Here is a 12,127-nt window from a genome sequence, read left to right on the forward strand (position 1 = left end):
TGTTTACAGCACTGATTTTTTTTTTTTCCTCTCACAGCTTTGCTAATTTGAAAAGAAATTTCCTTTAAATTTCTAGTTCAAGAAGGGTTAAGATGAATTGTGTTAGAGGAAAGTAAAATTTCAAATACTTCCTACTTCAGTCTGCAAAAAGCTGTTGAGAAGTTGCCAAGGCCAAATTTAACAAATTCTAATCACAAAAAGAAAGAGGTTGCCTCAGTGCTTAGCACCTGCTTAAATGACTGAGAGGAACAAGTGGTTAAATTTACAGTGAAGAGAGAGTGGGGTGCCCTAAACTCTGTTTTGGGGTCTGTGATGTTCAACATTTTTATAAAAGTTCTCAGGAGGAATGTGATCAGTTTGTTGACTAAAACTGTGAAGAATAAAGATTTATAAAGGCTAATTTCTCTAAAACTCCCTGCAAAGAGTTGCAGCAGGATGATCACACAAGTAACATTTAAAAGCTAGATGAGCTCAAAGGGTGTTCAAAGCTGATATTTGCAGAATAAATTCACATATAGAACAAATAACCTTGAAGGCAGACAAGTGCATGTGGCTGTCCCTGAAGGACTGGCAGTCAGAGAAAGGTCTGTGCAGTGATGGTTCTCAGCTCCACGGAACACCAGCATGCTTGCTGGGTGCTGTCCAAACCAAAACTAATGGTAGAGGAATGGATGAAATAATAGAAAATATAAATGTGCCATTCTTTAAAGCTGTGCTGAATCCTGTTTGCAACTCGCTGACCTCATCTCAAAAATTATAAAGTAGAGCAGGAAGAGGTAGAGAGGAGAGCAGTAGAGGAAACAGGCATGATCTAAGGGCTGCTTCTGGTCCCTTAGAAGGTAGGAAGGTATGTTGAGGAAGGGTTATTCACTAAGTGCCATGGTTGTGGAGACTCTGCCTACACATCCCCAGGTGCCCATTGTTGGACAGAAAATGCAGAGTTAAGTCGACTTCATGTCTAAGGATAGCAATTCTTGTATAGTGCTTTGATTTCTGATAAAATAATATTTTTGAAGTTCATGTGTATGTATCTGCTTTATAGTGATAAACATCTGATGATAAAGTGTGATCCCACTTTAGTGCTGATGCAGCACTGTTATTCAGTGGAGTGAAAGCATAATTATATAATTACACCAGCTGGGTAAAGCAGTCTCTGCTCACAGTGCTGAATTGTGGAGGTGCCCTAATGCACACCAACTGAGTCTTTGTTGGGGGTTCACTGCAGAATTCACTCTAGCAGTCATTAGTTGCTAAATATAGTTGCCTTATTTTAAATGCCTGATTTTGAAAAATATTAGCCTTAAACTTCTACAGCTGGAAAAAAGATTAAGTTCTCTTTGACAGCCAGAGAGCTAAACAGAACCTGACTGAGCCATGGAAGAGTGGGGTGGGAAGGGGTCTTGCTTTGGGAACCCATCTAAGGAGGTCTCCAGATGTTGGTAAGAACACCTAAATCCTGCCAGATGCTGCTACCACCTAGGAAGAGGGGCTGCTGCAAGGCTGGTAGGAAGCAGGAGGGACAAGGCTTTGAAAGATTGCCAGAGAAGGGGCAGTGTCAGAGGGCAGGCTGGGGATAACACTGGGTGCCAAAATGTCCCATGCTGGTTTATTCCCAGTGAAGCTGGCAAGATTCATACAGGTAATTTCAGTAGCAGCAGGTTTAGGCTTTTTAGGGTTCACTGGAAGTTGATTGCCCAGGCATAACTCAGATGAATGTAAAGGCAGTTTGAGAATTCTGCTGGAGAAAACAGGAAGGTGTAGCAGTGGAAGCAATTGCTGTGCAGGTTATGCTCAGTGCACTGGAGGTGTTAGTGGGTGTAGGGTAAATAATAATCAGGTGACATTCGTTGTGTGGGTATAGCTGACCCAGAACTGATTCCTCTGAAAGGCAGACATGCAAATTTAGCCTCTGAAATAAGGTAAACTTCTAGTGAAGTGCAGCAAAATGTGCTTTGTGCCAGCACAGTTCTGCCTTGCTCTTGAATGGGAAACTCAGAAAACTTTATGGGATTTTACGTAGCTGGGGGAGAAATTTCTGAAGACGTATCCAGTGTTTTAGAGCAGGTAGTTAGTAGGCCAAGGTTTTTATGGTGTGTAATATTTCACAGGGCTTTCAAGGTTGGAGGAAATTTGTTTTTGAACACTGAATATTTTAAGGGCACCCTATAGTGCAGATTCCTTTTTTTTCTCTTTTTTTAAACACGTGTTTTGCAGTCCCATCCGGAGCTAGAGTTTTTTTCCATAACATTTGCTGTCCCAGGGCCACTCATGGTGGAAAATGACTTTTTTCATGGAACATTGAGCATTGTAGAACTGCTCCAGTGCTAGTGGAAAATAACCTGTGTTTGAGGTCAGAAAAATAGATTAAACTAATTTTAAAGTTTTATAGCCACTTAGGTCTATAGAAGAACTTTTTAAGAGGATTTAGATCCCTTGCAAGAGTAAGATTTGCATTTTCAAGGTTTTTCTAAGACTGAGAAGGCCTGAATTCAGGAATGCATCTTTGTTCATGAAGGACAATTGCAGCCATCCTGAATTTTAAGTATGTGTTTAATTGTATTCCCTGATAGGGATGGATTTAGTCTCATGCTTAAGTGATTTCCTGACTTGGAGCTGTAGGATATAATTGTTGGATTCTGCTACACTCTGGATCCAGTGATGGATCTCCCATTTGCATCCCCGGGATCTTCAGTGCACTCAGGGATTCTGGGCCTTTGGCAGTCTGGAGGAGTTGAGTCTTTGGGCTCATCCTCAGCTGCATCTGCATGGAGATGGGGTAGGAAGGAAACAAAGGTGGCTACAGGCCATCTCTTCCCTCTTCCTCCTTCCCTTTTCATGCTCTCTGGGGATCAAACCAGGAATTATTCAGCTTGTAACGGTTCTTGCTACAATTCTGTAATGAAAAAAGGCTCCTGAAGACAGTGTGGAAGTTATTTTTGTTTATTTAAAGTCCCTGTGTAAATCAATCTTTAAGTAAGCGAGAGTCAAGCATCTGCAGTAAAATTCAACCTTGTGCACAGGATAAAATCCTCCGTGAAGCCCCACAAATATGTCCCAAAGCTGAAGAGTAATTTCAGCCCCTTTAGGGGAAGGGGGGGGAAAAAAAGCAATTTGGTTTTGGCATATTTTTGCTAGTTTCGTTTCTACTTGGATGAGAAAACTGTTTAAAACTCTTAGTTTTTTATTTACATGAGTTCTAAAGAATCTTTTACCCAGAGGTTTTAGGCCTTACCTGCTTGCCTAGGAAAAAAAATTGAACTTTTTCTTGGTTTTGATGGCATGCTTGAGCTCTGAAGTTCCTCTGTAGGAAAATTGGTGCTTTTCACAGTGCAACTGGAAGAGCCTTGTCACAAGAGGAATGTAGGAACTGTGTACTTTGCCTGCTCTTTCCCAAGAGCTCCTAGCTGAGACTCAGCTCAGTGTGCAGAGCTGCATACCAGTAGGGAAGGGAAATCTTATCTCAGGAGCAGTAAATATGGAATCTGATTTCTAAAGGAGAAGCACTGAAAATCTGCACAATGGAGGGCTTTGCACCTGAAATGCGCTAAGGCTGGCTGCATGCTGGGGTTGTGATGGAGTTTCATGCAAGGTACTCCTAAGCAAAAAAACTAAATGCACACCTAAAACTAGTTTTTCTAAGTGTCCTCTAACAGTAGGAGTTTCTCCTGATAGGAATTTCAGAAATGAAAATATAAACAAGAACTCTGTCTCTCATGAGACATATAGCAGAAAAGGATTTTTCACTGGCCAAAGGAACATACAGATAAAGTGAAGCTGTCCAGAAGAGCTTGAAATGCATGTGCTGCTTTGCCCAAGAATGTGAAGGAGCTGGACTATAGGGATGTCTTTTTCTCCAGCTTTGTTTCTTTAATCTCTTCCTAGGGTATCTATTAGGAGATATCAGCCTTTTTTTCTGAGTGGTTTCTCTACTGTGTCTCCCTGGATGCCCAACTCTGAAAGCATTTTATCACAGTTTTGGGTTCCCCTGAAAGGCAGGGTTAGAGGCCCCTGATTTCTGGCACAGAGCTGTGTCCTGTCCTCCTCTCTTCTCCTCTCTTGCTCTACTGCAGTCTGTAATAGTCCTTGAATTCTCTAAAGTAATCTTTTTTTTGCCTTAGTTCAGGACTCAGTCTGAGCATATGCCTTAATTCTGTTAATGGCAACCTAACCAAAAGCCAGTGAGGAGGTCAGAGAAGGAGCTTGATTACAAATACCAGTTGTTCTTAAGCACTTAGTCCGATATTTTCCAGTCTCACTCTCAGACAGTGAATTGGTTTCCATGTAATACAGAGATGGGAAAAGAAATGGAACCATGAAATGCAAAATCTTGAAGGGTCCTCAAAATGGTAGTGAAGAGGCCTCAGAGGCACTCAGCACACAGTTCACATATTAACTCAACAGTAATTAACTCCTAGATGAAAATCTTACTCCTTGATAGTTTGGGGTAACACACAGTGCAGGGGTGTTGTGGTTATTGCCATTGCTGTTTTGAGCTCAAACAGCTCCTTAATGGGTGCAGCCCGAGGGTGTCCATGTCACATCAGCTGCTGGAAAACAGCAGTGTGCAAAGGTGGTGCTTTCAATGTGATCCAATTAACTGCTTGTTTTCCATGGATTCCCCCTCACACACTCTCTATCTCTTACTGCCAGCGCCCCTAGGATGGCTTGGGTGGATTCCTGGTGCATGACAGCTGGACTGGCTGCTGGCCTGGGGTGCAGGGCTCTGTCTGCACTTCTCCTCAGACCTACAATTTATGTTTGTGTGCTCACATTATTCACTTGAGTAATGGCCTGATTTACTTGTGTGTGTGGTATTACTCACTTGTTTTCCCTAAAGAGAAACAAATACAGCTCTTTGGAGAAAGAAAGAGGAATCATTTGCTATAACTTGAGTTTAAGGTGTGTGACAGATACCCAGTTTTGAACTTAAAATGAGTGGCAAAGCTATTCTGCAGATGTCTTCTGCAAACTGAACTCCAGTTCACATCTTAAAGGGCTCTACATGTCTCTGAATGAGGCACATGTAGAAGAATAGAGACATGGCAATTTTTCTGGGACAGCTCAAGGATATAAACCGTTTGGAAGAAAAATGTTTGACTTTAGTAAAATCCTGGGAATGAGCTACACATCTGAATGCTGTCATGAGAGCAGAGGGAGGACTATCATGAGGTGATAGTGCACTGATGTTTGATAGAGGCTCAGGTTAAAAGTTTAAATTTGAATCATTCCAAACGTTTTTGTGTTTTGTGGAATTTGACTTTAAACCTTTTTACTTCAGTCCTGTCTCAGCTGTGCTGCTTCTGGCTTCTTTTTGGCTCTGATTGGCCTGCTGGGTTTTGGTGCCAGTGAGGGTAGTCTGGCTGCAAACCTCTAGGTCTTAGAGTAAAACAGCTCAGATCCTCACACCACCTCCTCAGCCCATCTGCAGAGTGAGTACATATGCCTGAATGGATGTGGAAAGTACACTGTAAAGGAAAAATGTCTGAGAATTATACACTTTAGCCAGAAATCTGGGTAAAATGGAAAAAAGACCCTTAAACCAAGACCTCATCCTAATTCCAGATGGATTTTTCAAAGTGGCATAAAGCTTCTTCTAGAAACTTGAAAAACAACCTGGTTTTCGGACCGCTGTGCACTCTGCAGATCTTGTTTTAATCAGCTTTATTCAGTAAAACACAATTCTACATGAGTTTAAAAGCATGGAACAGCTGCTAAATTGTCTAGAATAAAATCTGTGATTACCCTGAGAGTGTTTCTCTTCACTGCCTTTCTAGACAAAATGGCGGGGGGAGCTTTTTCCTTCAGTGAAATAGCAGGTTCCAAAAAATATGTCTGGTTCCTATTACAGCAAAGGAAAAACTTGAGGTGTGCATTGGAAGTGCTAAGCCAGTGATTGAAATGTTAAAGTTGTTCCTAAAGGCCATTCCACATCATGAAGACATCATCTGTAAAGTAATACTGCACAATGATCTGTGAGGAGAGGAGACTGAATTAGCATTCAGGATGGCTGGAGCTTCCAAATGTCCCACATTCGGGTCAGCTCCTGCAGCAGAACCTAGCTGAGGAGTCTTCTGTGAGCACTGACCCATTTATTTAGTGAAAAAAAGTGTTCAGGTGAGAGATGTTTTCCATCTGTGACTTGTCCCATCCCCACACTTTTGTGCCCATCTGTGGCTGCTCAGTGTGCCACATGTGCCAGCTTACCCAGTGACCTCCCCAGGATTTTGGAGCTTGGAAAGAGCATTTCTGTTGCAGCAGCTCAACCAGAGCACATCAATGAGGTGTCTGATTTGCCAACTTGCAAAATCTCTTTTTAAAGGCAAGTGTTTGAGGAAAATAAAACAGTTGAAGTCTTCCCACAGGTAGTGTGCCAGTGGAAAAATAGTTTTATTAAAAATAATTGTTCAAGGTAATTTATTGATTAAAATTGAAAATGACAAGTTATCTGCAAAACTAAGACTCTCAGAGTTCAAGCACTATAGCAGCAATGATGATAGACCTTCAGCTTCTGTACCACAGTAACTGAGATTGCTTAACAAGAGAACTCCTCTTTTCATTATTAACAGCTCTTTCAGCTTCTGTACCACAGTAACTGAGATTGCTTAACAAGAGAACCCCTCTTTTCATTACTAACAGCTCTTTCTGTTCCCTTCCCTCCACCCTCTGTCATTACAAGCTGTTCAGATCACATCTGCAACTTGGAGAAGTTGTCTCAAGTTTTTTGGCATAAATTGGCCACATGTATTTTCTAATCTATTTTTTTCCTTCAAGACAAATATTGTTACTCCAATTTTTTTCCTAATTTTTGATAAAAAATTCAACCTTCCTTCCTTCCTTCTGTCCTTCCTTCCTTGGGGGAGGCAGGCTGAATGAGTAGGTACTGTTCAGATCTTTCCATCAGCTGGTCCTGACTGGGTTTACTGGTATCACACCTTTGAGTGAGGTATGTGAGCACATTGCTTTTGTAGAACTGGTAGCAGTCTGTAAAGCTGTCTTTGAGCTGAGCTTGCAGTATTTAACCTTTCAGCTTTATTTTTAGTGGCATGCTGAATTATTAATAGGGCTCACAATGGAGACGTTTTCTTGTGAGTGTGAAAACTGCTTGTTTTACTGCAATGTTGTTACCTAGGTTTTCACACTCTGTGAAATCCCAGAGGAAATCTTGAATTCAGGATTCTTGAATGCTATGGTAGCAGTTAGCAACACAAACTTTATGGCTTATCTCTCACAATAAATATTTTAATTATTTTCATTTTAAAGGTGTTCCCAAACCAAATGTAACATGGCTGAAGAAGAAGGATGTTTTACAAACCAATCCTTCCTTGGTTTTGAATGGCTCGCTATTTCTGAGCAATGTTTCCTACCAAGATGCAGGAACATACACTTGCAGAGCAGCTAATGCTCTCGGAAAAGCTGAGGCTGCATCTGTTCTCCACATAACTGGTGAGTGCTAAATGAAAATTCCTTACTGATAACAAAAGTCAGCCAATTTATAATCAAAAACCATAAAATAGTTGGGGGCATATTTAACACTTTATTGGAAATTTGAACTTTTTGATTGCATCTGATTCCCTTGGATCTGTTCTGTATTTTGTGTTTCCTGTAAGGTGGATCTAGGTACAGATGGTTTGACTTGTGACTTCAAGGTTGTTCCATCTTCTTGCTTCCAGGTGACAAATAATCAGACCTTCCCTTAAAGCCACCTGACACATTAGGAACTAAATCCACTCCACGTTACAGTGAGCCCAGTGCTTCTAACTAGAGACACAGGGCAGGCTTGAGTATTCAGAAAATCTTCAGGGAAACACAGGGAAATGAAAGCAACGGCTGGTTTTAGGGGTTTGGTGTTCATTTTTTTAAATTATAGAGGCTAATATAATGTAGAGGAGTGGAAAAGAAAAATAACTGATTATGAGCCCTGAACTCCCAGAACAGAAAATGTAAAGAAAAAATTGCATGTAAATACCTCTATTGTAAGTAGATTAATAATGCAATTCTGTATAATGCAATCATGCCTTGCAAGTCCCTGCAGTCACTGGATCATTTGGCTCTAGAGATGAACTGTCCCACCCCTTTGCTGTGCAAAGGGCAGCACAGCTCCCTGTGACCAGTCCTGCTACAAAGATCCCTTTCTTGGGCACACACCTAGGGCAGGCTGTGGATGTTTGGGTCTGTTGGCAGGAGAGGATGTTCTAGAGACAGAATAGGAGCCTCTGTGTGAGGATGAGTGTAGACTGAAGCTGCCTTCCTGCTTTCAGTTTTCCTGGAGTACATCAAAACTTCGGATGTTCCAGAGAGGAATATTATTATAATGACGTGACTGGAATATTGCTCACAAGAGTCTAAATTTTGTTTCAATTCCTGGTCATGTGACATTAGTTTAAATAAATCTGGGGTGGATAGGAGAGGTCCAAATTCTGCATGTTTTTGGCTGTGCAAGACTGCAGTGAAATGGGAGGACTTCTGCTGTCAGGACTTACAGATTGCAGTGGCTCAGTGCTGTCTGAAACATGCCATCAGATTTTTGGCTTGGCTACAGGACTTGTTTGCCTGATCAGGGGAAGTCCAGCAGTAGCACAAAGTCTGTGCAGCCTTTCCAATAAAATTCCCTAGGGGCTGACAAGGCAACCAGTCCTTTGCCTGTGGGACTGGCCTCACTGTGGTTTTGTGGAGACTTTTTTTTGTCCTGGTGTTTACAGACAGGCAGGAGGCTTTGTACAGAAATCACACACTGAGGAAAAATGTTGAGCCAATGTAAAATGACCCAGAGAAGTTAGAATATAGCAAAAGATTTAAACCCTTCTGGAGGGAGAGACATAGATGTTATGTACATTCATTAAAGCAGAAATGTTGACTAAGTGGTAAGAACTGTGTGTTACTGACAGATTGCCCACATTTTTGGCAGTTATTCTGCCAGCATATGAGAAAAAGGAGGAGTTGCTATAGTGATGGGCATTTGACTCTGCATTCATTATGCTATCTCTATGTATAATGAGATTTTAAAAGATGTTCTTTTTTCTATTATAACATTTTGCCATAATTCTACCGAATGGAACGGAGGAATTGGCCAGATTCCACTGAGAGAAATATTTTTCTTACAATTTCTGCATGCAATGAAATAATAAATAATGTTGTTGTGAAAACCAGGAAATGCATCCTGTAAGCCTTGTTTTTACACTGTTACAGGCTGGTTTTTCTAACAAATTCAATAAATGCATTGATTTATTGAATTATTCAGAAACTTGTACAAACATACATAATTTCTGTTTCCCTGTACTCATGTAGTTTATTTCTTAGACCAATAATTTAACTGCATAAATGAAGTTGATCCTAAAGGGCTCCAAACTGCTATTATCTTTCAGCTTTATAACTAGCATGCTGGATATTTTGATAGGAAATGTTTTTTGGCATCATGATTTAATTCTTGCTCAGAAGAGATCTTATGCACTGTGTTACAGAACAAAGACTTACAGAGAATAACACTCAGTTATTGAAGGGAAGCAGAAGGAAGCGTGTCCTGATGGCATCTGCGATTGGTACAAATGTCAGTGTGGCACCTGGTGATCCACTAAGGATAGGTGCGTTGTCTTTTCTGCTTTTTCATTAATATTATTTATTTATTTTATTAAAATAGAGAGGGCCCCATGGAAAACAGTGAGTGCAGTTGTGAGGTGAATCACCCTGACCCTAAAGCTGTGCAATTGCTCTTTGAGCTTCACTTGAAAAAATGGAAGGGATTCAGCTGGGCTCTATGTTTGTGGGTTTTTTTGTCTAAATGAATGCCTTTGTGTCCACCCCTGCCTGTGCCCTGTGGAGTGAAAACGCAGCAATTTCATTGAATGCATTTATGACTCCTTTCCCAAACAGATAGAAGGTCTTTAATTGCAGACTTATTTGCATATTGTAGTGTCTGGGATGAAATCTTCCATTTAAATCATTGCTCTCCCCTTCCACTTTGTTCCTGTAGAAGTTAAGTTTATAACAACTTACTGAAAGGGAAATTATGAAGAAGTGTGGTAAGTACACATCAGCTTACAGAGCTCATACCCCTCAAGGTCCAGTCAGGATTTTAGGCTATAGCTTGGACTGCAGTGGATTTATGCATATTCTAGTTTTTATTTAGGATGGTAATGTCCTTTATGCAGAATCACACACTTGTACATACTTGTTCACAAACGTTTCAATGTGCTGAGAAAAACCTGCTAAAATGCTGTTGATTTCTAGGTTGCCCAGTGCTGCCCAGTCACAGGAATACAGTCCAGTGGCTCTTTGGAGACAGCCCAGTTGAGGAAGTTCAGACCTTGGAATACAGAACCCTGGTTGGGGGTCGTATCCTAGAGGTGAACACCAACTCTGGTCAATTTGCTGGACACTTCCAATGTCGGACTTCAGCTGGTGCAAAACTAATGTCAGTTTGGGTAAATGTCAAGAAGGAAGGTTTGTTGAAAATTATATGACAAATTCTTGAATTTTAAAATATCTTCTTTTGCTCTGTAAAGACTTTCCTTATAACTAACCTTCTTTTCTGTTGAAAGTAATTCAGCAATACGGGAATATATGGGAATATATGGGAATGGTTTTATTTAAGTCAGTAGACAATGCTCATACTCACAGTTGGATGTGGTAGTAAATGTGTATCCAAATCTCCTGTGGGGGCTCTTTCTGCTTGCCTGTGTATCTGAGAAGCTGAGAGAATGACTCTTTGCTTAAACATTTCTAAATCAGACAGGTTTTATCAACTTCCCCATCAACAAAGTTCTCCAGGGTAGCCCACCAAACTGAAACAAAACTGACTTTGAGGTCATCTTTGGAAATATCTTCATTATAATAAAAAATAATTTTGATGCAATTGTCATATTCCAGGACCATCACAATTAATATGGTAGTGATCTTACTGCAGACACCCTTAATCATATCAGCATACTAGAGCACACTGCACACTCATAGATTTCCATGAGAAATTCTCAAGAATGTCTTGTAAGGTTCCCCAGCATAATCTGCTGTAAGCTTTTCTATATGTTTTATCTCTTCACATATGAGTTTGATTTGGCTTATGACTGATCTGCAAGGCACTCAAGCAGTAGGATCAGATCCCCTGGGCTCTATGAGGATGTTCTCAGTGACTGTTCATGGGTGAGGAGGGCTCTGGAATGCCTGAGGTTATGAAGGAAGTTGCATTTGCAAAGCAATCTTACTGAGGCACATCTACGATCAAAACACTTTTAAAAATCAAATGTAAATCAAAAAAAACCCTAATAGAATTTTTCAAAAACTAGGTCCAGCCCTAGATCCTAATCTAGATGTCATTACAGTTAGATTTTCTGCCAATTATTGAACTGTCCACCTGCAGTCTTCAGCTGGTCTGCCTTTTGGTTGCCCAATCCCCTTTCCAGTCATGTGGGGCAGTATTTTGGGGTGATTCCTTTTTCTAGTTCTGAGCTTTAACTGTGATTGACACTTTAGTAAATGTTTCATCACTGCCATACCCATGCATTTGTGGGGCTGTAAAACCCCCTTGGTGGTTTTTGCACAGTAGGCATTTTGAGGGCACTTCTGAGCAGTGTCATCCTAGTTAAACAAACAATACAGTCACTCCATCATAGCTGCAGTCAGTAAATTTAACTATTTCTACTTTGAAAAAGGCCCTTTTGTATTATTTTAAGAAATCCAGAAGTAATAAGGAAACATTGAAAAACAATAAGTTAAAGAATTCATTATGTGCTGCAAGAGTGAGTCTGTGGACACAGCTGGTAGCTATCAATTATTCTTGGTTATTATAGAAAAACCTGACTCCTTCTGTGATCACATAAAAATCTGTCAACATTGCATAGTACTTCATCTTTTACCAAGTGTCAAAAAAAATTGTGGAGGAAGGGGTAAGTGTGGAATTTTGACTAAATATAAAGGTAGTAATTGTTAGAGGTGATCGGTTTTTAATATAAAACGCTCTTTAGAACAAATTCCTTTTTCATCTTGCCAGATGCCTCAGTGGCAAATTATTTTTACATTAAATACTTCTCTGTAGTTTAGTACAGGATTTTCTTAAATCCTAAAATTATGTGAGGTGCCTGGAGTAAGATGAGTTTTGTTCAGGACAAACTCGCTGTAGAACAGCAGGAAACCTAGA

General features: G+C 40.4%; 1 protein-coding gene across 8 annotated transcripts in view; it reads left to right on the forward strand.

The window, feature by feature from the left end:
• ADAMTSL3 (ADAMTS like 3) overlaps positions 1-12,127 on the forward strand; it is a 181,045-nt gene that overhangs the window by 151,656 nt on the left and 17,262 nt on the right. For 7 of the 8 annotated variants that reach the window (XM_038147068.1, XM_038147065.1, XM_038147063.1 and 4 more), the window contains exons 24-26: positions 7,261-7,443; positions 9,459-9,578; positions 10,225-10,437. In XM_038147068.1, the coding sequence (XP_038002996.1) occupies positions 7,261-7,443; positions 9,459-9,578; positions 10,225-10,437 (516 nt within the window). The remainder of the gene's footprint in view (positions 1-7,260; positions 7,444-9,458; positions 9,579-10,224; positions 10,438-12,127) is intronic. The other variant, XR_005258135.1, reaches the window with a different exon arrangement.

The sequence above is a fragment of the Motacilla alba genome, chromosome 10 (assembly GCF_015832195.1).
Source record: "Motacilla alba alba isolate MOTALB_02 chromosome 10, Motacilla_alba_V1.0_pri, whole genome shotgun sequence".
Lineage (NCBI taxonomy): Eukaryota > Metazoa > Chordata > Aves > Passeriformes > Motacillidae > Motacilla > Motacilla alba.